Genomic DNA, 26,483 nt, shown 5'->3' with positions numbered 1-26,483 from the left:
CAGGTGAATGTTTCCCATTCCTCTGGTGAGGTCAAAGGAAACTGCAGACACACATCCTCAGCTATGCTCATTACTGGAACCAAGCAAACAAACCCTACCTGAAATGTTGTACTCTTCATCCATCTAAGGGAGAAATCTAAAGCTGTTCAACAGCTCTAACAGCAACACAGAAAAATGAAGACTGATTATAGGAAAAGAGGAAAAAGGCTTGTTTTGACTTTTAGCAATACAACAACATTGTTGTTCATGTTGAACTGAAAATACTACACACTTTACACTAATCTAAATGCCCACACTGAAAGGTTTTGTGCAGGATCTACAAATTTGTCAGGGAAAAGGAGCCATTATCACTTTCCCCAAACTACAAAAGCTGGCTTCAGGAATACCTGGCACATTAGGTTTTAAAGATATGAGCTGAAATAACACTACAATAAGCAAATTCCTCAAGGTCACTTAGTGTATCAGTAACAAAAATCCCTGAGCTAAAGTAGAGGAATCTCCTTTCCCTGACTGCCAGTTCAGCAGGTCTTAACGAGCCTTGTGAAATTCAAGAGTCAACACCAAAGTAAAGAACGGAGTTGTCTGAGACTGCACCCAGGGCAGATTTTCTGATGACTCCTCTTCTGGCACTCTCAGGCACAGAGGGAACCTAAGGCAACTCAGTTCTTGCTGCAGATGTCTCAGCTCTGTGTTTCAGTGAGGAGAGATGATTCTGTGGTTCCATCCCTGTTCTAGTTAGACAGCCAAGCTGGACTGAGTCCTTGAATAACAGAACTCTACTGAGGTCTCTAAAAGACACCTAAGAACTCACTAGATAAGCATTAAAGAGATGAATATTAGAAAAGAATAATGCTAATGGAAAAATTAGAAGCATGATGAGGATTTCCAAGTTCCATTGCTTTAGTTTTTAAATTAGCTTACAGATAGTCTTTTTTAAAATTAGGTTTATTTCTTGAGGAAACTGAAAACAACATACGGGCTACCAGAGTCTTGATTTCACCCCATGTTTCATTAAAAAATGAGCACAACTGCAGACATGTCAGACAACAGGAGCCCAGTTAAAGAATGTAAGAACAGAGATGCACTGGAAGTCTTAGGATAAGTGACTGTGCTCTTCAAACAATGCAGAATCAATTCAACCCAACTTGAAACACCAGGAAGAGAGAGAAGGAGCAAGGAGAATGGGTCCTACTACTGACAGTACTCCCTCTGGTCATCTGAGAGGTCTGCTGATAGAAAATAGGTCTCCTAGAAGTCCAGCCACAGGCAGAAACATTACTGCTTTACAAAGAACATAGTCACCTTTTAAAATCTTATGAATAGTTATCATTGACTTGTGAACCTCATCCTGAATTAAGGGCAATCCACTATTTGTTTATACAAGAAACACTTTTTGTGGGTCCAACCTGGACCAGTCACAGATGGAAGCTTCATGAAAAGTGAAGTAAAAAGGTCTACTGCCTGTAGCACCACATGCAATGAACCAAACAAAGGGCCACCAGAGCTCCTGTGGGGCATATTGAGCATGATTTTGTACTGAACATATTCAAGAAACGCCTGACTAGCTGATCATCTGGCAGCATCTCACCCTCACTGGAATGATGCTGTAAAAGGGATAAACACACTTCCAAAAAAACCAAAACCACTGGAGAAAATTATCAGACACGATAAAAGTCTAGGTAATGGAAAGCCTATGTACTTTTGAGACAGCTGCTCTGTATAGAGCTTTTATTGCTATCTGTTATACTTCAAGCCATAAACCAAATTGCTTTTGCAAAGTCAGGTCATAAAGGCCCTTCAAACATCAGGGTCACTGATTTTAAGTTCACAGAGAGAAGCCAAAACTGCAGTTTAGTCCCTGCAGCAGGTAACAGTATGCTCACATTTGAATGATGCAACACAAGAACTGACAGGAAAATTGGGAAGGCCCTTTGTCTCAGAGTACAGGATGGCAGTGGTTTCAAACACAATGCAGTCAACTGACAAAAGCAAATCTGGCACCTGCAGAAAACATGCCAAAAACAGGTAGCAAAGCTCCTATTCCAGAACAAATACTATGCACAGGAGCTCTTGAAAGTCACTTAGTACTGTTAAAGGTGAGTGGCAAAATCTGCTGCAGGTGAACAACAGAATATCCTGAGTTGGAAAGGATACACAAGGATCAATAAAATCCAACTCTTGGCCCTGCCCAGGGCAACTCCAAGAACCAACTCCAAGAACACCAAACAAATCCAGCTGTTTCCTACTAGGTCATCATTTTAGGATGAAGCTGTTGAGCAAGGTGTTTGCAGCATAGCATGTGGCACCTAAAAGGCGCATTTTAGTTCTAGGGCAGTCTGGGGACAACGCCTGAATGCAGGCACCTTTTCTGTGGAGGGAGAGTGGCAGATTGAGACAAGGAGTATGTTTTTCAGTAACACACAGGTAGTGTTCATCCTATGAGAAGTTAATACCAAATTAACTCTGACAGAACAGAGGCAAGTTTGTTAAGACCCCACCAGCTCTTCTCCACGTTTGTTCACAGCACATCACTTCAGAGGCTTACATACAAGCTCAGATGTCTAAGTGCAATTTCATTCCTCTTGCCTGGACCAGATTAACTGCAGCTACCATATTCCAGTCTTAACAGATCCTGGTTTTATCAAGCCAACTACCCCATCCATCAGAAAATCATTTAACACCCCGAGACCAGGAGTTTTGGACATATTAAAAGGAAAAAAAAAACCAAACCAAACACCACAAAAAAAAGCCATTATCTCGGTTCAGAATCTGTTTAAGCCTTCCAATACTGATGAACAAGGTATTCCACCACAAAAATAGGACAGATTACCTCTATGCAAAACAGTGATTGTGCAAATCTTTGCTACTTACATCATCCTCCTCACCCTATAAAAATGTAGGGCTAAAGATTTTCTGTATAAAAGTTGCAGTTTATTTCTTTTCTGATCAAGAGTTGTATCACTACTCAATACTACATTTTATTGCTAATCACAAATCGATGCACCGGGGTTTCAGAAGGGTTTGGTTTATAGCGCTCCTATGTAATAAAAGGAAAAAAGTTACAAATCCAGACTTTGCAGACACATTGCCATGTCCCTATAGAAGCAGGGATGCATTAGGTCTGTTTCATTAGAAAATTCTCCTCTTGAACAGTTTCTGGAGAACACGCAGTCATGATTCTCTCCAGTAGGAAAATTCACCCCATCATTCCATGCAAAAAGAAGGTGGCCAATCTGCTCCACAGCCCAAAATCCCCTTCCTACAGAACGGGAAAGGAACATGTATTTACACTGCTCCTACTGTGGTATGTTAATGCTTAAATTATTAGGAGCAAGTTGGCACATCTTCCAGGTACACCTACTACCCAGCTCAACTCAGCTTCCTATGGCTGGGGTAGCAAATTCTCTCCACCACAACTGAGATGTGTCCTAATACTCTACAAAAATGCTGTGGTAACCTTTGCCAGACAGCAACATGGCAGCACTCCTGCTTCAGAAGAGCACTGCACAGCCTTTCAGTAATACACACGGCTCAGTGCATACTTCTCTGTCTCAGACCCAGTATTAGCTGCTGTAAGCAAAAGCCTGTGGACACACGATAGACAATGCTGCCCCAGAGGAGGGACTGCACTGCTTCAGATACCGCTGCCCTGTCATCCCCAACATTGTGATGCCTGGATTTCAAGAAGGGAGAGTTAGGACTGTCCCTTTAGTCATATTGCCTTAGAGAAACTCAAAAGAAACTCTTTGGGAGCTGAATGTCTATTGGGAGCTGAACACCTATTCTTGTTAGAAGGCTGCACTTCACAAGGCTCCAGAGAGATTTCATTGGTTCTGAGGCACATTCTATTAACAGTTAAACTCATGATTAAGTAAGTCAAAAGCACTATCAGAACAAAAATATTAAATGGAAGGTTAAATAATTTGTCCTACAGGTTTCAATTTCACATTTCACCTGTTCACACAAGCACCTCCTGTCTGTTCAGATTTGAACAGGCTACAGCTCAACCTCAGAAAGGAGGTGCTGAGAAACAAGAGACTGAAGCTGCTTGCAACAAAAAAAAGGGATATAAATATAAAAGAGGTTCCATTTCCAGCACCAGTAATACTGCCTGCCCAAGTCCAGGTGTGATCACCAGGGAGACTCCAAAATTCAGGAACATTATTCAATTAAAACAATAGACCATACTATCCTGCAAGCTGCCAGGATTCCTGGCAACAACTCCCCAAAGAGTTTGCCACCTGTCCAAACTGTCTCTAAAGAAAAAGCAAGACTGCTCAACAAGATGAAAGCAACATCCCCAAGCTGGCTTATTTGGTAAGGACCCAACTTCAGACCAGCAGTCTGCAGGCATCAGCTTCAGCAAATGGGATCTCTTTCACTATCCAACAGCTGCCTTACAGCTACTGCAGAGCATCAGCTTTTTAGCTTCCTTAAAATATAAAAGAACAAAACCCCAAAAGAAACCCTGGATTCAAAGCATCCAAATATGGCCTGTTGTACTGGAACGTTTAAATCCTTGGGGGAGGTGGGCATCTTCTTCCTCTGCCACAGGCAGCGTTTACTCCATGATGGCCCGGTACAAGGCAGGTTCAATATAATCTTCACGGTAGCGTGAATTGATCACTCTTTGTCTCTTCCTCTCTTGACTGACCTCCTTCTCTTCAAAGATCTCTGTGAAGCGCATATCTGAAGCTATTGACTAAGAGAAAAAGACAGAATTAGTCACTAGAGCACAGATCAAATCCCTTGTCTTCACATCCTCCTATTGCATGTAAGAAAGAACCAAGCCAAGACACTTGGGAACATTCAGACTTCTTCAAAAACTGACCAAACACAAAAAGAAAATATTTAAGAAACTGGATTTACAAGTCTGGGGATACGTTTAAGTGAACTGTAATCAGAGATCTAAAGAATCTCAAGTTTCAAATGTAATTGAGCACCTAATTTAAATTCACAATCACTTTCTCAAAGTAATAAACAGAGTCAGCTGTTCCAATTTTGAAACAGTCTAGCACAATCTCTGCTTTATGGAGCAGGCATGCTTAAACTCCTGGTCACAGAATTCAGCTGTAATACATTCTTAAGCCTCTAACATCCTGTGTGCCTGCCAACAGATCTGCATCAGGGTGTGCATGTTTGTGCTGTACAGCAAAACACCCCAGTGTGCCGTCTGTAACCACCACTTTTGTAGTGGAAAAGTGTAAAGCAAAAAAACCAGGGGGTGTGGGATCTCCATCTTTATTGATAATCAAAACTTAATTGGAGACACCCATGAGCAACCCTTTCTGAAAACTACCCCTATTTGGAACAGGTGTCTGGAGACCTGCAGAGGTCCTGTCCCACCTGAATTATTTTACAGTCTCAAGAAACAGCCAGCTGTTTTGATGCAAGCCTATTAAGAGCTTCTCAGAACAAAGGGTAAGTGAAGGAACTGGACCATTCTTTGCAATGGAAGTAAACAATGGAACTTAAGAATACAGGTATGAAAGGGCATTAACGTGCTCTCCCAATCTGTGACTCTATGATACAAACTCACACCCCTGTAGAAGGGGAAATTCTCTCCAGAGCGAGACAGAACTTTGCTTTTGTAGCCTGATCAACTACTGAGCTTTGCAATGATTAAAGAGAGCAACAGATTGTTATTTTGCTGCTGCCACGTGCTCAGAGTGCTGTTCAAGCACAGATAAAAGTTCAACGAACTTCTTTAGTAGCATTTGCACCCCATTTACCTACCAGCCTTGACTTCACTCTCTTAGGAAGCTCCTCTTCAAGAGTATATACATCATCCCTTTTCACCATCAGCTGTGAACCATCTTCAAATTCCACCTAGAAGAGAACCAGAAGTTCTGTCAGAAGTCTCACAAGTTAGAACCCTCCCACAGCTACCCAGAACTTGCCTTCTCCCCACAGAGTTCTCTTGTGAAATAATCTTCTACCACTTGAAATTTGTAAGATACATATGCAGCTATGCACGCTGGAACAGACTTTAATCAAAACTTTTTTTGGGATATTCTTTTAACACCTGACAAGACAATGTGGCTGTTCACTTTAATACAGTCTGAATATTCATCCCTTTGGAAGCGTGAAAGGTATAGTGCACTCTCACTAGAAAAAAGCAAAATAAACTTATTTTAAGTACTTTAAACTACAGGAACACAGTCTGATGAAGAATTGCAGACCAGCAGTTTTCAGAAGTGGACGCTCAAGTAGGTAGCCAGATGTACATAGAACTGCAAGCAATTACTACCAGCAACTGCTGCCAGCATCTGTCACTGCTAACACAGTGAGAGTAACTTACTCTGGAGTGTTTAAGCATGACTCCCCTATAGCAACCCTGTTAACATGATTGGCTTGTTCTGAGTGATGCATTTTCAGACAGCAGTTTTGTACCTGGTACATCTGGATAGCGTGTGATGCAACAAACTTGGCTCCATAAACTTGTCCGTCTGTCCATCTCACTTGCACGACTTCCCCTTCAGCAGGGGGACCTAACTGAAGACAATCTCGACTCTAGAATGAAGAGGGAAGATGGGAGAGACAAGAAAGGTAAGCAGGTTCTTTATGTGAAGATTCAGAAAACCACTAAGGAGGCACACTGCACACCACCCCAACAATTCTCCATTTTAGGGATGGAGAACTAGGCTGAGAGGCATCCATTTATGTCATCTGCATTTAAATCCCAACAGTGGTACCAACTTCAAAGTACTTGATGTGGGAATGGCATACAAGTATCAGCAAGTTTTCCTTCAGACCTACCATTGCTAAGCAGCCAGAGATCAGCTGCACTCCCTGTTATACCTGTCCTTATATGGCCTCAGTTAAGTCGTTCTCAGGTAACATCTCTAAGGCCATCCTGCAGCACATCTGAGCTGCTACAGGACCCAGGGAACAATTACCAGATCCCTGATGTGTCTGCTCTACAGCAGCAGGAACTGACTCATATCATGTGACCTGTACCAGAACCCCACTGCAAAACATACCACAATGTCCTCTGGGTACAGGTTATCGCTGAAGGAGCCATCATCAAAGTTGACCTCGTAGAAAGTCTCCTTTGCAAGGCTGACCACTTCGCATTGATAGAAGCGACCATTCTTGTGCTTGCTGATGACTATCTGTCCAGGGGACAGATCCTGGAGTGCAGCCTTAGCTCGCTGAGAAGAGAAAAATCACTTTTTATATAATCACTCAAAATAAAGAATGTGTTGAAGACCATGGCTCCAGTGCTGGCAGACAACAAAGTAAAACATTTTAGTTCAGGTGAGTTACTCTACTTAAGCCATCACCTGCAGCATTTTAGAGAAGTTCTACCTCCAGAATTTTAAATGCCTAAAGTCTAATCTGTTACGTGCTACTGTCCTTAATTTACTTAGTAAACTGGATTCTCATTCTTCAGAGCAATGGAAGGCCTTTATAGAAAACATTCTCTAATAGATTGTTGTGGTTTTGGTTAAAAAGGCTGCATGGGAACTTTAGAAACTAATCAATCACTTAAATGTGAAATTCTGAGACCATTCATGCAGACTGCTGGAGTACTGGCACTAACTCCTGCATATTAAGTATCACAGCATAACCCCACCACTGTTCCTTATTACAACAGCCACAGGAGGGATGTGATGCTTTCAATCCTTCTGGTCCACAAACCAAAGTACAGTAGAGGACCTGACTAAGATCAGAGTAGCAGCAAGGCTGGTATTAGAATCCAAGACCAACACCATTAGATTACATTAAATACTGTGAGACAGCCAAGTCTTCAATGAAGTTTCAAAAGAATCACACAATCTAAAAACTTTTCAGTGCCTCCAAGACACTGCAGTTCAACTCGTGGGAATAACACACCTACTCACCTCTGCCTGAGATGGAGTCTTATGCCTGAAGCAGGTAATGAAGACAACAAATGGCCAGTCATCAGGCTGCATCATGACTCCTGCGGCTTGGGCACAGCTGACATGAAAGGATGTGGGGCACCGACCATGTGAGCACTGTACACAGCAACCTGCAATTCTCTTTCTCCTTTTCTTGCAGAAGATGCATTTCTGTGGACAGAAAGCTGGAGGTTATTGGTTGGCACTAGCTTTTACCCCACACCAAGGGCTAGCTGGTCTAGCTATAATAGCTTATCATGTAACAGCTGTGCCATTTAGCCTCTTGGAAAACACTGCTGCTTTCTAACTAAACAGAACCAGGCAGTTTTAGTCTACGACAAGACAATAATGTATATAAGTAAAGTAAAGTAATAGAGGAAAAACTTCAGTTAAATATCTACCAGCTCAACATGCACAAAGCATGCAACCCAAGGGTGCCAGCAACAGGTCTTAATTAGTCTGCAATGTTCCATCTCAATAGGGCCTTTCAGCACTTGACTAAAAAGTTACATAAATACAAACAAGACTAGATTAATGGGAAATGACCACAAAGTAACAGTTAAAATTCTATCACAACTACCAGTGACTCAAGTAAGCCTGCTGGGCAGTTGTAGGAAAAGAATGTTATCTGCAATGCATATGCAAAGCAGAGTCATTTTCCCCTCAACACTGAGCTGTTAAAACAGCTAAGTACAGTTGCTTTCCTGCTGAAGACCTTCACCCATTATAGGAATGCTTCACATATCCTGAGGCATCTCAGTGCTTGAGAGCAGTCAACAAAGCAAGTTAAATACTAGAAACTAGAAAAACAAGCACAACAAATTATCACCATTACACCACTGTATAAATGTAATTTGCCACATACTGAAAACCGTGCCCCTTTTGCTGGCTCTTCATGTGAATGAACACACACTAGAACAAGGAAAGATTAAAAAAAAATGGCAACAGGGATAACTGCCATCTCTCATACACAGAGTTGAGCAGACTATACAGTTCAGTCTGGAGAGGAGATGAGTTGGGTTTGAAGGATTAAGCAAAGCCCCTCAGATTCTGAATGAACTAGAGACACCACCGATGCAGCACAGGTGATCCTCACCAGTCTGAAACGTTGCAGGGGGATTTTACCAACGTCTATAGGACTCCGCTCTGCGATGTTCACAAATTTTGCCTCCAGTACAGCCACAGCACACATCACATGAACCCACCTGTCAGGACAGAAGAGAGGAAAAAGAAATCACTATGCATTAGGCCAACAGAGGATGCTTCAGAGTTTAAGTAAATACAGTTCTACTCAAGTTTGCCATAAAAACCACAATAAATAACCTCTGAGAACGATCAGTGTGATCTTTCTTCCTACTGCTACTAACAGGTCACACGTAGGGCAAACACAAGACTTCTTCGTACTTAAAATCTGCTACTAAGGGGCTTAACAGGAGAGCAATTTAGTGACTCCTGCATGATAAAAGGCTGCCTGACCAAGTTTCAGTTATTTCATGGTGCTACAAGTCTGCCCCACTGCTACTTTGCATCAAATAACTTTAGATGATGCACCACACCCAAAGGACACAGAACAGGCAATTGCATGCACATTATGCTGTAGAGGTACCCTGAATTTCAACGTTGTGCTGCTTAAAACTGTGGTTGCCCTTTGTCATCACTGTAACCACAATGAGACGGAAAAATCAAAATCCTCTGTAGAGAAAGTACTGAGAGATGTTAGTTCATTTGGAACCTTATTTTTATGTGGTAGGTTATACCTCTGCACATTATAGCTCTGCACTATCAAACAAAAAGCGGTGAACAGCTGCTACCAACAGAATGAGAACCAGGCATTACCTACAGAGATATGAACTCCTCCATGAGAAGGCAATGAACACACGAAGTGTGAAGGGTGTTGTTGGTCCCTCTGTTACACCAAATGCAGACAGTTTACCAGCTTACCCTCAGATACTTAGGAACTGAGCCTCTCCTTAAAATCCAAAAAATCTGGAACACTCACTTGTCATCATTGGCTCTCTGCAGCGCTCCTCCTCGTAATGAACACAAACAGCAGTCCTGGAGTAAAGAAAGCATTAGCTGGAAGAGCGAAGTTCAGCACCACAATTACTGCAGAACCTCCACCTCAAAATGCACATCCAGAAGAAGAAAATGATTTTGCTGTCAGAAGAGAGCTAACTACTTTGTACAGATCAGACCCTCAGCTCTCAAAAGCTGCTGCCCTTAGGGCAACAAATACAGACCCCAAGTCTGTTGAAAGCAAGCAGACCTACCACTGAAGGGTCAACTTGTTTGTTATGGGATCATTTTACACCTGCTATACCCTATATCCTTCCTTTGGGGATATGTAAAAGGATCTGGAACAAACAGATGAGGAAGTAATAATCAAATAATTATGAGGAAATAATAATCAAAAGGCTGACCCATTCTACTGACCTAGAGTCTATATAGCTATTTGAGGGAATCCCATTCCTCTTGCTTTCCTCACATGTGCATACCTGCCTAGTTATTAACACAAGTTACTTCTGGCTTAGAAATAACTACCATAAATTCAGACAGACAATGGAGCTATTCCCACATTCATACAGAACATCTTCCCTCTGACTCAAATGAGCTCAGCAGCTTTGCATCAGTTAAAACAATATCATTATGGTTTTAAAGTACCAAAATACAAGAGACTGGCTCTGAAACATTCTCTAAATTTTGTTCTTTTCACAGGATAATTAAAAAACCCAACACCCACAACACTATGTGAATTAACTTTGTAGCCGGGTTCCCAGATGTGCAAGACTCCATCTGTGAAAAACTTTACCTCTTCTAAGGCATTTTCTGCACACCGGGAGCACATCCAGTCTTCAGTGGCTTTGTCAGGGGATACACCATAACAACCTAGAACAGACACATCTCACTCAAGAGCTTATTTACACTCAAACCCATTTCCCTTGGGCCCAGAAGTAAAGCAGGAATTAAAATCAATGAGCCCCAGGATGATGCTGTGTGCATTTGAAGCCACCCATGCAGCCAACTGCCTACGCCACAGGACAGCACCCAAGTATATCCTCCTCTGGTAAGGGCTGAACTTGGTCTATTTGTATGTTAAATCAACTGGCAGAGGGCTGCTATGATGTACAGACTCAGTACAGAGAACACCAGAGCTTAGGGTAACATCTGGATGCACTCACTCGCATGAACACAGACATGGCAGTTCTTGCAGGTGATGAGTACACTGGTTCCATCTTCCTCCAGGTAGGGAGTTGAAAGATTGAGGTCAGTGCTGCAGCCAGTGGCAGTAAAGCACATTTCAGGAATCAGGGGTTTAGTTCGGATCTTCCCATCAGCAGCAGCTGGAGTTACTCCAGAGTTTTGACTGCTGCCTTCACATTCTGCCTGTGAGGGATGGATAGGGAATTTAAATTTTACAAGTAAAATGGTCTCACATCATCTTTACTCACACATTATTTCATACATATATCCAGTTTAAAGAACGAATGAAGGTGCTGAAAGATGAGTTGGTAGGTTAGGTGAAAATATAGTTATGTTTATAACTATTTAAAGTTATAAGTATAAAATCCTCAGCTGCTGTGGCTTCAGAATGAAGTTATTTTCTACTCAAATACTAAATGGAAAGTCTGAATTGTATCCCTCTAATGCGCAACAAGATACACATCAAACTGCATCTCTTCTGACAGAAGAGAGGGAATCACCAAGCCCACCTCATGCTCTCTACAGGCAACACCTCTTCTCCATCTTCCCCCTGTTAATATAGAGGATCATAACACTGCTATCCATCAGTGTACACTTACCTTACCCTTGATATGGAAAGATTACCAACACATGAATAGATACCTACTACAATCCCCATTGCTTTTTCCCAGTGTAGTTCTGAACAAGTCTAATGGGCTTTAAAATTAATTTGTTCCTGGAAAATAAACAGACTAAAAATGCAGTTTCCCATGTAAAGCTCAGGAGACTTTCAGGCTAATCTTTCGTAATTTATTCTTCTAAACCAATGCCAAATCAAACAGCTAAGACATACAAAGTTTACAGAGATATATTTCCATTCAAGCTACTCTTCTGAACAGCTAAACAGAAATTAATCTTTCTCTTTGAAAAAATGTTTAAACCATCTTTTGTACCTCATAGGCAACCACAGAAGTAGCCTCCCTCATCTTTTAAAATTACTGTTAGCAGAAATGGCAGTAGCAGAATGAATTTGCACTGTCCCTCCTACAGTGCATCAAAAGCTAGGGAAAAAAAGTCCAGGTAATACTCACAGTTGGAAGGAAATGGACATGTTTTCAACAAGTCTTGTTTAGTCTAATTCTGTAAAACTTACTGATTTACACTGAATGTCAAGCAAAAGACAAAATGACTGAAGAAAATCTATAACGAAGTTGAAGAAAATATGACTTTTTTCCCCCCAAGCAGCAGACACTCTTCTTCCCAAAGGAAAAGTGCATATTTGTCTGGCATTCTGTGCCAACTTTTTATTTGAATGGGTAACTGAAGTGAGTTTCCAGACTTGCTACAGACTTTCTGAACAACAACTCTAACCACAGCTCACATCTTGGAAGAGTTTCTGCTCCACTGTCTGGTGTGGACAGACATTTGAAAACCTGCAGCTAAGAGTTTTCTTACAAAAAAGAAGTTAAGAGAACTTCAACTGTCCTCAAATTATTAACTTTATACCCTTCAGCACTAGTGAAATCCTCATGTACCATACAGTTTGTAAGCAGAATTTCCATTCCTAAGAACTTAATCTCAGACAGAAATAGCAAGACTGAACAGAAACTATGGCCTATGGTTTTCATGAAAATCAGAACTATATGAAATATAAACCTTCAACAAAAAAGTGAGGTCTTTACTTCCAAAACTGTGGTGAATATGTTTGTAGCGCCACCACAACCATACAGTGATCACAAATGAATCAAATATGGTTAGTGTATGGGAAGGGTCAAACTTACTCAAAGTTGCAGGTCAAACATGCAGACAACTGTTCAAGCTACCTTAAAATTATTAATCTTAGGTATATCAAAAAATTCAGTGGGGACTCCTGCCTGCACATTTAGTCAACACTACAGGAGTTCCGCACCCTATCCTCTGCTACTGTCTTGGATACACTCCAAGACAAGACAGCTTTCAATCTATACCATCTACAAACACAACCCTTAATCCTTTTAAGTAAAAAGTTTTCTTCCTTGCCACTCCTCAAAGACTATGTGCTACAAGAGGACGTAAAGTACTTTTCTGAAAACATTCTAGCAGTGAAGGAGTCAGTCTGGAAAAGAGAAATGGCATTTTATAGTCAGCTCCAGTAACATTTAAGCTCCATTCTGTGGTTTGAGCAAAAGCCACAAAACACAAAAGCTTCTGCTGAACAGCTGAGTGAGCCCCCTGGGAACCCACAGGGGTCTATCACAGGTGTGAGGATGTTCACATGTGCTCTCCTGGAACAATTCCTTGGGAAGACTGCAACATTGATACAGCTTTTGTTAACTGGCAACATGCAAACCCCCATATTTAAAACTATGTACCACAACAGGCACCTACTCTGTTATCTCTGGTGATAGCATGACCAGTCTTGGTTTCATACCTGATACGCCTGGAAGAGCATACAAACAGCACAGTATGGGGGCTGCTGGGCCATGGTGCGATTGTATTCTTTTTCAGCCTCAAAGTTTGGTGGACGGTTCTGCCACAGCTGGCTCAGTGGCTTGGCCCATGCTTCTGTCTCCTCAGCCTCTTCTTCAGGAGTTAGTTGCTCTGATGCCTCTGCGATAAGAGAGCACTCACTCAGTGATTTTGTGTCCTTTTATAGATGCTCTTCTTGTAAATGAAACTAAATAAGGCAAGAAGCTATGAATGGAGATGAAAGAAAGACTGCCAGAAAGCAAACTGACAGACGGGTGATGGAAGCCAGTAACTCAGTCTCCTTTTTAAGAGGCTTCTACTAATCAAGCAACAGTGCAGACACAAGATAGGCTTATTGTGAGAACAGAACCAGCTCCAAACGACATCAACATCAAAACTAAAGCCACCAGCCAAAGAATCTGGCATTCGGTGTTTTTTTTAAATCATGAATATTTACATCAATGACTGGAATGGCCTAAGGCAGATGCAATTAGGCAACAGTCTCTGGTACTGGTTTAATTTTTCTTTCCAAAGTAAAGTACAGAAAACAAAGATGACACCATTTGAGAGAAAAGTTTAATGATGCAATGAGGTAAGCACCTTGTCTAGGAGGCAGAGGCGTCACTTGCTGACTCCTGTTTATCACCAGTTAGTTACTGGAATATCCTACACTGCCCACAGAAGCTGAGACCCTCTCTCCAATTTCCCAGAGAGCATAAGGCTTTACCTACCATCATCACTGATGCAGTCTTTCACCAGGAGCGGGTGATGGCGCGGGAGTTTGCTCAACGGCTGGCGACGACCCTTGGATTTCTTACTCTCCTTCACTGAGCTTGCGTACTCCTTTCCCACCTGGACCAGGAGAAGCAATTCAGCTGTCAGTTAGCATGTTCCCTTTTGACATTATTTTGGAAGGAATTTACTTTGAACTTAGAGAAACTTCTTCAAAATGCACACATGCTTCCACAGTTTTACTTCCAACCAAGTCACTTCAGCTCTAAACCCTTTTCCAAGTGCTCAGAGCACTTTTACTACGAAAAACTGGACAGAGCTGTACTAGCTCTGTCGAGTCAGTGGAATGGACATTTTTCACAGGTCCCAGTGTAGCTTTTCATGCAAGTCTGTTTACTTAAAGAATCGTGTAAAAGACAGAAACAAAGAAAGACAAGCTGGATGGTTCAACTTAAAAGAGCTGTGATAAGAAGTCTCATGAATTCTGGAGAAGCCACGCTTGGTGTGTCACTTAAAATATTCCAAATTTAAAAGTAAAAACAAATAATAAACTAGAAAAAAATACAGAGCTCATAGACATCTCCAAATAAAAGGGTTATTTTAAATGAAGGACACTTTCATCCTTTCTCTTCATTACTTGCCTTAATGTCTTACCAGAGAGACTGGAATAAGGAGATTGCAACAACAGCTATTTCCTCTTCCCTTAGCCTCATACAAAAACAAGTGACACACTGACAAAATTACTACTAACCTGAAAAGCAGGGCAATAAAGGTTATGATTTTAACAGCCCAGAAAGTCTCTCACTAGATAAGAACCTTTTTTTTAGAATCTGTTATTATTTTAAAGCAGAAGTAAATCTTGGATTAAATGCATCTTACATATGTTTAAATACCTTCTTTTCATAAAAGAAGCCAGAAGAGAACACAATAATCATTACCTCTGATCTCTTACACAGAGTTGGATACAAGACTTCTAAGAAATATTGAAATGGAAATTAGCATTCCCAGTTGCCACCTAATGGAAAATTTGTTTTGAAATATACCACACTGGGGGAAAAAAAATCCACACCCATTGAAAATTTCACCTTTTCCCTGTATAGAGCATTCGATGGAGACATCAGTATCTGCAACAGAATGTCTTTAGTTTAAATAGCCATGACGACTGTCTCAGTTTCAGCTCAATTATCAACAGATTGTGTCCTTAGAAGTCAAGAATTATGCAAAAGGAACAGCAGATAGACCAATCATTACTGGCCTCCCATTCTCTAATCACAAATTTAAACAGGAAAACAAAATATTGGAAAGACACTACTAGGTAAGATTCTAACTCTTCTCTTAGGTTGTTTAATAAAAATTCATTGGCAGCTTTTAAATACACAGATTTACATTCGCCCAACTAATATTTTTGTTGCATCCTTTCTTCTCTTTTAAAGGGAGACGGATGTACCCAGGTATGCAATTTTATATTAAAAACCCCTCATCACATCAATGTGCTTGCAATAAAGGCTGGAGCAAATTAGATTCATTTTAGGTGCAAACAGGTGGCTCTTACTACAAAAGGACCTCAATCAGCTTGTAATACCACCATGTCAAAAACACCAAGCTACCCTTTCCATTACAGCACTTACAGTTTAGAGAAGTTCTCAAAACAGGTGATCTCCTTCCTTTCTAGAAGGGGTTAAGTGTATAAGGCTTTCATCTAAATTCTTGTGTGTTTAACAAAACCCAGAGGTGCAAACTGCTATGCAAACACCAGTGGGATGAAACTGTCATCTGCAGAAATAGGTAGTTTTGTCACAGCAAATCCCTGACCATGGAATTACAGCTCTCCAGCTTTCAGTTCTTTTGCCATTCGTACCTCTGTGAGTTCTTGCTCATTGACACTGGAGGTGGCACTGGCTTTCTTCCCTGAAGTCTGTTCATTGTCAGATCCACCAGCATCCCCCTTAGCATAGCTGTGGACTGTGAACACCCTGGCTGGCCCAGGAAGAGTTCGTTTTGCCAACGGATCAGACGATTCAGAGTCTGAGGAATAGGCAGGTGAGCTGGACTGAACACTGGATGTAGCACTCTGCTTTGAAGCTGGCAACACTGAAGTGGAATTTGAAGCATGTGAAACGGAGAGATCCAGTACAGCTGCTTCTTGTTCCTCCTCCTCCTCAAGCTTCACTGTTTTCAAGTCCTCAAATTTGGCTGAGTCCACACGATCTGGAAGAAGAGATATACTGACTTTTTCTGAAGTTTGGGCAGAAAGAGAACACTTGTGCAACTATTTGCACAAAGCCAAACAGAAAAGCAAACTACTACACTCAAAAAAGCAACAGTACACCATATAGAGTAGACGATTAATTCAAACACCTATAAAGTCATAGATGGCTTAGTGAGAGAGAATAAAAGCGTCTGCTCACTGCCTCTCCCATTAGAAGAACTAGGGTATATCAAACAAAACCAGCAGACAATGAGTTTAAAATAAACAGAGATGATCCTTTATACAGATACCTATGTAGTTAAAACAGCCCAGCTCCTGGCCACATGTTGCTGTGGGTAAGAGGTTACAAACATTCATGGGAGACTTAATAGAAAAAAAAATAAAAACCCACACACCAACAGAAGATTATTAAATACAAGCTGCAAAGGGCTGGAAAACAAAATACAAGAGGGGGCATCCCATATGTTTTCCCTGTTCTTGTGTTGTTCCATATGCCCCCTTGCTCCTCCCCTAACAGCAAGGATAACTCACCCATTACAAGCCATATGAATTTTCTCCAGCCTACTTATTACAAAATTACAAGTAACACACCTGTAAAGCATACCAGACCCACTGTACCAGGAAGCGTGCATATGTTTTACTAAGCAATTCCTATAAACAGGTCACATTGCTCAACAGAAATATAAAGGAACGTAGACTACTGAGGCATCCTATATATTTTTTTCGTATGCAGGCAGGCAAAATAAGAAGAGTAAAAATCCAAAACTAGAAAATGATAATATTTCTCTTAGTACATTTCTGAGGTGCTAGCAATGGCTCTGACAAACTAGCGTCTGCTTTTTTGGACACAAAAGCATCCTACCAACAAGCATCATATGAAAGAGTGCCCCAGACAAGCCTGGCACATGGTTACCCGAAGTTTGAGCCTTCGCTCACCTTGCTGCACAAGTTCACTCGTAGGCCTTTCACAAGGCTCTGCCATGTCCGCTTCATACTGTGTGGAGCTCAGCTCCTCCTTAGGGAAGGCCTCACTCTCACTCACCTCCTGAGGCACTTCCAGGCAGACCCTGTGCCTTTTTGTTCCTATGCGGTGCTTGGGGACACTGCAGAAGACAAATCCCTATGTCAGGTTAGCAAACATGTAAATGTGTTGAATTTCTGTGTGAATGCATAAAATACAGTCTGGTTTGGATTAGTGTTTTATGAGACAGCATCTGGAAAGCCAAACAGTTTTCAAATTATTCTGAAATGTTTTCTTTGCTTTTACAGAAGAAAAGTCAGTAATCCTTAGAGATGACTTCTCAGCATGTTAATCATGTATTAGGCAACTATGCTCTAGCCAGGCATTCTTTACCTTAAACAACAAAATCCCTCCAAACAAAACCTCAAACAAACCAAACCAACAACAAAAAAATCAATCACCAAAGACAGCTTTAGGAACAGTAGCTGGCACTGACTGAAAAAGATTTAACTGCAAAATGTAAGATGATTAGCCTGTTGGCGTTCAGCAAGGAACTGAACACCAGTGTCACAGTTTGCAGCACTGATTCTACCAGAATTTGTTAACAAGTACTGCCCCATGATCTCAATATAGCCCCTTTTTTTTTCTGGCTTGTCAGTGCAGGGTACGCACTGCCAATCCAGGCTTTGGGGGTCTGTCCCAAGATGAAGAACCACCTTCCAAGCTGGTGTGTTTCCTGCTTACCACAGACTATCTATTAATGTGGACTTGAATAGTAAAAAATACTAAGAGTAAACCCTGTTGCCAGGAAAAACGAGTATTGCTAACTCTGACTGTTATTCTATCAGAATGGCAAACACTTAATTGCAACTGGGTTCAAATTATAATAATCCAATAGAAAAGCAGAGGACTATATAAAGCAGTACCTTTTTGTCTCATCCCCAGCCACCTCCTCTTTACACGTCTCTTCTGTTTCCATCTCCTCAGCACACTGTTTCCCATTCTTGACTTTTTGCATGAGATCCCCTTTAAGGAACTCTGCTGCCTCTGGGGTTGGAAGAGCATGGTCAATGACAGTCACATCCTTCCCAGCTTTCCAAAGCTTGTAACGATCTGGCTGGTACTTCCTCACAAACACATCCATGGAGATCTTCACCATGTCCTTCCGACACGAGCACTGAAGTCACAGAAAATATTAAAGTAAGGCCAAATACTCAACAATTCTATCCTGCATTTCTCCAGCACTTTGCTTTCAGGAGTTTAAGGAACAAAATCCCACTCTCACACGTAATTGAGCCTCAGAACTCTCAACACTCTTTCCCAGGAAATCAAAAGGGTATATATTAGGTTACTAAAAATGGCAGAAAAGCCAGCAAAAACCACAAAACAGAAAAACAGATGTTATCACAACAACTAGGAAACTAGGAAATAAAGCTCACCAGTCTATTTACAGAGTTGCTGACTGTTTTAAAATGAGCTCATACAGAAACAGGCAGCAAAACCAGAGACTATAATGAAGGAATAAGAGCCACATAAACTCTGGGCCTACCCAGAGCAGTAGAGATTCCCCTCATCCAGGCATGGTTGTAACTAGTGCTTTAAAGCATTCACTTCAATTTAGCTTCTGAAAACATAACCCTTGTTCGTAAGGCACCTCTACAGGGATATAACACTATTCAGTCTAGAGGTTCAGCCAAGATACTTATTTTGATAAGTCATTTAAGTTACCAAAGTTGTATTCCAGGCTAAACAGTCCATAAATAATGGTTAAAATACTGAAGAAAATAGTGATGAGCTCTGCCCACCAAGCATACTCTTTCATCTCTAGAAAGACAACCAGTCCCCTGAGCCTCACTTAGGCTGCACAAAGTTACAAAGAAGTTACGAAACATGACAAAACACGTTACAAGCTATCCATGGTTGACACAAGGGCAGGAAGCAGCACTTGAGGTGAATGTTGCTACTTTGTGAGAAAGCAAACATCGCATCTTAAAAGCCCCAAAACCACTCCCTTAGAACAAACAATGGGGTCTTAATGATGGCAACAGACCACTCACCAGCACCGACTGCTTCCCGTACTCAATCCACCGAAGAGTAGCAAAGTTGGTAGATTCAGCACAGTTAAAGCCGTGGTTAAAGCCAGCATGATAGCTATAAGGAAAGGTTATCATGAACTCTCCAGCCTCCTGCGTCACCTAGAAGACAATTGAGACATCCTAGTGTTATTCAGAATTTAAGAATGTACTTGGTGAATATGATTAAAAGGAGCTCCTGTATTCCTTTCTGCAGCACACCCAAAAACCCCACTCACAGATGGTGACTGGAGCTCCCTGCTGCAATGGATAGACTTGATACTGACCTTCACTATTTTGCTACTTGTGTTAAATAGCTGTTTACTGAAAAGCCATGCTCAGGAGTTTTTTTACTAAAACACAACAGGAAAAGAGCACAGAAATGGTTATAAATACTCTGTGACCAGCTATAGGAAGCTCATAAAGATACTTATCTGTATCAGCTACAGGTTTGGCTGAATAGCATCTAAGATCAAGTAAATTTCTATTCACACAGAACTTGGAAATTTACTGCTGTTTTCTTTTGCTGTTCATACTAAAGTACAACTCTCAGTCAGCCTTCTACTGCTGCTCTTCAACATTTCCCCACTGTAAAGGTTTATAACAACAAAACCCTTCAGCTGTCCAGGTAGATGGGATAGTATTTCTGAATAAGAACTCAAAGACTAGATCTTTAATATCGCTGTGTGGGAGTGGGAACGGCAGGTCATTATCCGAGAAATTAAGGAAGCCTATAAAGTTATTAATGTAATTAAAAAATTAACAGGGAACAACCCTTATTTTCTATCAAGGAAGCAGATTGCAACAAACAAAATTAGCAAGGCCAAGTTTGAGACAAAAAAATAACAATCTCACTTCACTGAATACACATCTCAACAGTGAAGTGAATCTAACACAGGAGGTAATGTTTAGTTCTAAGTCAAAAAATTAAAAAAAAAAATTACAGAAAACCAAGCTTTTGTTTTCAGGAGCCCTTGACAGATTTTTCTGTCTCAAACTCTTTCAGGCCCCAACTGCCAGATAAATGGAAGTACAATAGGAAGGACTGCCTTATCTCCTGCCTGTTTCTATTTTCCTCTCTAAGCATCTGCTACTGGCTGCTGTCAGAAACAAGACAAGGCTGCAGGAACCTCTTGATTAAGCTGGTATAACCACGATTACTTTTCTACACCTTATCAAATGGAATTCCGTATTTCTTCAGAATTGATGGAGAGATGAGAGTCATCTTGTGACGGAGAAATGCTTCACAGCTTTGGGCACTTCCCGGGAAAAAACCTGTTTAAAATAAAGACAAGGAGAGATGTTACCATTGTGCTCAAACTACATTTATCTTTCAGCAGTTTTTATGAAAAATTACTGTCTAGACACTTTTTCCCTACAAGTATGGACCACTTTATTTGAAGTGTACTAGCTTGCATGCTGAAGAAAAATGACAGCTCCCCAAGATTTATCTTTTAACAGCTGCCAGTTTGAAAGAACATAAGAAAGACCTCAAATAGAGGGATCCTCCCTTGGCCATAACCTTCAAGTTTTAATAATCAATAGCTAATGATTTTCTCATTAAGGGTTAGACAGACCACAAGTTCATTATTTGTAATGTGACATTTCTCTTGTGTGTATCCTATAAGCAAATACAAAGTAATGTCATCTATATCCTAAAAGGCAAATTATCAGTTCAGTCATGCTAGCCTGTGCTCTCTAAAAGAGCTGAAACCCATTGCAGCTGTCCACCCCATCTTTAGAAAAAGGCAGGACATGAATTGCCTGATTACCTTTTGCAAGTCTCTCCAGCCGCTTCCCATGCTCTGGAGGGATAGAGTACCTGCAGTCGTAAGAAGACATCTGATAAGTAAAGTGACAACAACAAAATCTGAAAGTTTGACAGGAAATCATAATCAGTCATCAAGGCGTGAATTACTTAAAAAAAAAAAAAAAATCTCTGTATCTACACTTGTCTTTTTCAAAGTTCAATATAAAGCTAAAAATCTTCATTGAGGACTTTTACGTTTCTATCCCAAGAAAAATCAACACCCAAAACCTGACCATTTCTTTCAACAACTTTTGCTCAAGCAATCAAGGAAGTAAAAAGTCTGATGCACATGATTAGCAGATCTGTGCAGCAAAACATGAATTGCAACGAGAAAGGGAAGAGCACTTCCTGAACTGTCTCAGTTCACAGCTGTGCAATCTCAGTATGCTCAGTGCAAGGAGAAACACAGGGCAAGACAGAAAATGGGATCACCTCTTTCAGCTGCTCAGACCAAGATGGTACTAAGTCAGATGCCACAGCCTTAACACCTGCACAACTCATGGAGTGCCCTTTAGGGGTATGTCTCTCTCTGTACACACCTTTTTATGGGTGGCACAAAACTCCTGGCTGGTGTGACTACAATAAATCAACCTACTCAGTTTGCTTTCACTCTGGAATACAGTGCTATATTCTGAATGGATTCCTTGCTAAATTAATCAAAGACACCAGCAAAGCTCACTTCTTCCAAGTACTACTGTAGAAGAAGCAACGGCCAAATAGTTCAACAGACTGAATTATTCTGTTTCATGTTTCCCTGCTACTGCCACTGCATGGGGCTGTTCATGGGTCACATTGTGCTAGCTATTATTTTTTTCTTCAAAGTTGTATTAAAAGGCAGCCAAAAATACTAGTTTCCAACAAAAGTGCCATGGAAACAATTGTTGAAGTTGCTTGAGAAATTAATTTGTGAACAGAAGGGCATGATTCACTCTTCAAATGCAAGCCATGATAAAGAGAAATTCAGGAGCCTCCCCTAAAAAGAATCAAGAAAGCTCAGACATTGGACAAACCACTCAGTGACATCCATATGATAAACAGCTACAACTCTAAGTCTGTTAAAAACTGCCTGTTCCCCCAGTGCTTGTGTGACCATACCTCTGTATGGTCATTTTAGAGCCTCAGGAAATGATAAGCAAGTCTGCCAAGTTTTGGCCCTACCACCGCAGAGAGGATCCACACTGTACTGTAATTCAGAAGAACTCTAAATCAGGACAGCAAACAGGACCTCTTAGAAGGTAACCAAACAAATTCTACTCAAGACACGCACTACTTTGCAGCTCCTTACAGATTTCTAGTATCCTTGGTATCAGACAGAACTGCAGTGCAAGACTGGAGAAATGGTAGTTATTTTAGTCAACACTTAGCTTCATGACTTTGACTCCAATATTTTATGGTATTGCTTTTCTACATCTAGAAGATTCCTTAGAAAATCTTACCATGACTTGGGCTCCCCAAAATGCAAGTAATTAATACTGTAGAGATCCATGTCCTCGGTGTGCCAAGCAAAAGAAGTTTTCCACATGCCAAAATATAGGTAAGGAGTATTCACTCCTTCAATGGTTATGCCACTTTCATTTTCCACAATATCCAGGATTGTGTTCAATCTGCCAATATTCCACGCATCTACATGCTGTAAAACACAAGCCTCATGTCAAACAAGGATTACAAAGAACAAAACCACACAGCTGAGATGACAGTTTGCAAAAGCTAACAGACACTTGTGAAACAGCACATCACAGAATTACGCGGCTCAAGCTGTGAGCTAGTTCACCTAAACCCAACAATTCTGCATGGTGTAGCTTGCACAGTGATTGCTTACTGGCCTTTAAGGAAGGAAAGAGAGTTACCAGTCAACATAATGATTAAAAAGGAGAAATAACCATGAAGCTACAGATTTAGCAGAGAATAGCTGATGTTGATTGAGCTTGAGCTGATGTCTGAACCCTCTTGAACAAAACCACTTTTCACTCCAAACATGTTTTAAAAGAGTAAATCATGGTAATTTAGGAGACAAACAAGCAGATTGCAAACTGTCTTTTGACAGTTATCATCATGCCACCTAACGGCTACAGAGCTGTCCCACAAAAATACATACACCAGTGGATACCAAAACTGCATGCATCCACTGATCAACACTTCCAACTCTCACACAACCTTCAGGACAAAGCAACGCTTGGGCAATAGTGTTTTCTGCTTTCCTAAACTAAACTACACTACACTGAAGTGCTAGCAAAGGTCCTTACCTCTGTCAGCCGCCTACTCCAAAAGCTGGAACTACGCTAAGACTATCATTAACTCTTTCCAACAGGTAAGAGTCAAATACCACATTAGTATTTATGGAATGCAATGCAGATAACTGTTACCTGAAAACCAGAACAGTTTCCTCACCTTGTCGTAGAGTGTGCCGTTAACGTCAGCTCCGTAGATGGGGGCATTGAACGTAAGGTTCTTCCAGTATTTTCGTTCAAGGTCTTCAAAGTCCGTGTACCGGGGTGTACAGTACCTGAAAAAAACCAAGAAAGGTACTAAAGACTTTGCAGTTTGATATTTGAAAAGTCTAAACCAACGTTTTCCTCGACTGAAAGAATGGAAAGCTACAATAAAAATACCTAATGTGTGTTATCAGCCAGACCCCTAAGGTGCCAGAAGAGAAGTGAGAGCAGTCATGGCTCTGTTTCTGTGACACTTGGGAACGGAAGTATCAAGAAGAAAATTACTTTCCTGTTTCTCAGTTTACTTTCATTTTTGCTTTGTGCACTTTTCCGGGTTCAGAACAATTTCACCTTCTAGCTGAAGCTACTTAGAAGCAACAACGCGGTCAAAACCAGAAATGATACAAAGAACAACTAAAAAAACATACAAACAAACCCAAAATTTTCCCACCACTATGAAACTAGCAAACCTTCACACTCACCACGGTCAAACATGCTCTGTTTACCAGCAAAATACCTGCTTTTGATGCCCATTCCTTCTAACTATATACTGGACTATGTGTAGCACTGGGGGATCAAACTTAGTCTTATCTATTTAATGTGTATCTATATACATAGATTCCACACAATTACATATATAACATAAAACAGTAACTTACATCAAATTATTCTATTAAACAGAACTCTTAAATATCTGGTCTGTACTGCTTTTGAAAGATAAAACAAGCTTTGATGGACCGACTGCAGCTGGCAATTCCAATGTTATTTCTAAGTAGTTACTGCAAAGGCTATTTTGCTCCAACTCCTTTTCAAGTGATCTTCGTCTCCTTTTTTATGTCATGAACATTCCTTTCTCCACTACTCAATAAATACTTCAATGGTCTAGCTACTGGGGACAGACAGACAGGAGTCCACAGCACAAACAGAAAGTTCTGCTGCCATTACACATAATTTTGCTGCACAGATGACAAAGGTCCCCATGCACACAGCCCACTGTACAAGCAACTTCATCTGCCCAGGGCATGACGCTCACACTGCTGACCCCAGGCCGCATGGAGGACCTGGCCCCCGTGGATGCCCCAAACCTAGAAGCGTTCAAGGCCTGCTTGGATGGGGTCCTGAGCAGCCTGTTTTTGACCCTGACAGGGTGGGGAACCAGATGATCTTTAATGTCCCTTTCAACCCAAACTATTCCATGACTCTATGTGCCCGGAACCGGCCGTACTTGTCACTGTTGGCGATCCTGCGGAACTCGCGGACCGTCATGGCCTTCTTCTGGATATTGTACTGCGTGAAGAGCCCGGACTGCCCTGTCACCACCTGCTGGATGGGTGCGGGGATGACGAGCTCGTCGATGTCATCGTAGCACTGCCGCGGCTTCCACTCCTTAGGCGGCACGATCTGCGGGGACACACGGGCCGGGAGCGGTGGCCGCGGCCGGGGACAGCGTCAAACTCGGGGAACTCGGGCCGAGCCCCGGCCGGGGCGCGCCCGCCCCACCGGCGCCGCGGCGTAAACAAAGGGCGGAGGCGGCCGGTGCGCGGCCCGGGGCCGGCGGCACGGCCTCCGCCCGGGGGGAGAGGGAGTGTCGCACCTTGGCCAGCCCGGCGCGGTGGGCGCCCTGCGACTCCACGTAGGCGATGTAGCGGCTGAAGTCGCGGAACTCCTCCATGGTGGGGCGGAAGGTCATGATGCGCTGCCCAGGGTTGAGGCTCTCCAGCTCCGAGGCCATGATGCCGGGCCAGCCCTGCGCGGAGGAGGCGGGGGTGTCTGCGCGGGAGGCGGGACACCGGACCCGCCCCGCCCCGCCCCCCCACCCGCCGGCCAATCGCCGCAGGGTCCGCACCGGCCCTGCCTCCTCATTGGCGGAGGACGCGTGCCCGTCAGGACCCCACGGCTTGCTCTCCCTCTTACGGCGGAGAACGCCACCGACTCACCCCCCCGCCCTGTTGACCGGCCCGGCCCGGCGCGGCGCGGCGGAACCCGAGTCCCCGCCCGCCGTGGTCCCGTCGGCAGCGCGGCCCGCTCCTCCGCCGCCCCCGCCCGTCCCTCAAACCAACGCCCAGCCGCCGTATCCCTCCGCACCACGCGCCCAAATAGTCCTGCGGACCTCCGACGCCACCGCGGCCGTTCCGCTCCGCCCGAGACCCACCCTGCCGCCCCGCCCCTTCCCTCCGCCGCCGCAGCCAATCGCTGCCCGCTTCCCGCTTCACAGCCAATAGGAATTCGATGGCCGGCAGGGGCGGGCCAGCGAATCAGGAGGCCGGGCGCGGGGCGGTTGCTAGGCAGGCGGGCGGGCGGGACCAGGAAGTCGCTAGGGGGCGTTCGAGCAGGGGCCGGGCTGGGGCACCCTCAGCCCGCGCAGTCGCGGCGGGGGCACCGTCCCCATGCCGCCCGCATCCCACCCGCATCCTTCCCGCATCCTTCCCGCATCCTTCCCGCATCCCTCCTGTATCTCGCCCGCTCCCCGCCTCCAGGCCCCGGGGAGTCTCGCTGGGTGCAGCTGATCTCGGTCCAGCGGGCGCTGAGCGCGAGGTGGACACTAACCCAGGGTACGTGGGTGCTGCAGTGAGCGGGTGAGTTTCGGGCGCGGAGCGGTGACACACAACAGGCATCTTCCAGCCGAGCACACGAACCCCTCTAATTATACTCCTACGGTTTCCGTGTGTAAACAAAGTCAGAGTAGAATTTGATACTTCGCAAAAGTTTGGCAGCGAACGCAGACTGGGGCTGGACCAGTACCAGGCCCGGCCCACGCCAGGGTGCTTGGCCAG

General features: G+C 42.8%; 1 protein-coding gene across 2 annotated transcripts; it reads right to left on the bottom strand.

Moving 5' to 3' along the window:
• Positions 1-927: 927 nt before the first annotated feature.
• Positions 928-25,875, bottom strand: KDM4A (lysine demethylase 4A). Of its 2 annotated transcripts, none has more exons than XM_048312269.1 (22): positions 25,820-25,875; positions 25,304-25,456; positions 24,935-25,110; positions 23,666-23,780; positions 22,714-22,907; positions 21,240-21,289; positions 20,639-20,742; positions 19,453-19,590; positions 18,322-18,572; positions 17,371-17,537; positions 16,084-16,433; positions 14,225-14,345; positions 13,456-13,634; positions 11,045-11,249; positions 10,675-10,751; positions 9,865-9,920; positions 8,962-9,070; positions 7,848-8,036; positions 6,984-7,154; positions 6,394-6,513; positions 5,737-5,829; positions 928-4,702 (listed from the first exon to the last, which is right to left on the bottom strand). In XM_048312269.1, exons 2-22 carry the CDS (start codon positions 25,439-25,441, stop codon positions 4,562-4,564), a joined length of 3,144 nt encoding a protein of 1,047 aa, XP_048168226.1. In that variant the 5' UTR covers positions 25,442-25,456; positions 25,820-25,875; the 3' UTR covers positions 928-4,561. The 2 variants fall into 2 exon arrangements, with proteins under 2 accessions (XP_048168226.1, XP_048168227.1); XM_048312270.1 differs by having other exon boundaries at positions 25,795-25,859.
• Between the last annotated feature and the right edge of the window lie 608 nt (positions 25,876-26,483).

The sequence above is a fragment of the Corvus hawaiiensis genome, chromosome 9 (genome assembly GCF_020740725.1).
Source record: "Corvus hawaiiensis isolate bCorHaw1 chromosome 9, bCorHaw1.pri.cur, whole genome shotgun sequence".
Lineage (NCBI taxonomy): Eukaryota > Metazoa > Chordata > Aves > Passeriformes > Corvidae > Corvus > Corvus hawaiiensis.
The sequence above is the reverse complement of the archived record's forward strand: the minus strand, read 5'-3'. Positions and strand labels throughout refer to the sequence as shown.

Excerpts from the sequence above, each read along its gene's own strand:
- KDM4A (XM_048312269.1), bottom strand. The coding sequence starts at position 25,441 with ATGGCCTCGGAGCTGGAGAGCCTCAACCCTGGGCAGCGCATCATGACC. Across the intron at positions 23,781-24,934 it reads AGGATCGCCAACAGTGACAA|GTACTGTACACCCCGGTACA; the intron begins GTACGGCCGGTT and ends GGTTTTTTTCAG. Across the intron at positions 4,703-5,736 it reads AGAGAGTGAAGTCAAGGCTG|TCAATAGCTTCAGATATGCG; the intron begins GTAGGTAAATGG and ends TTTTTCTCTTAG.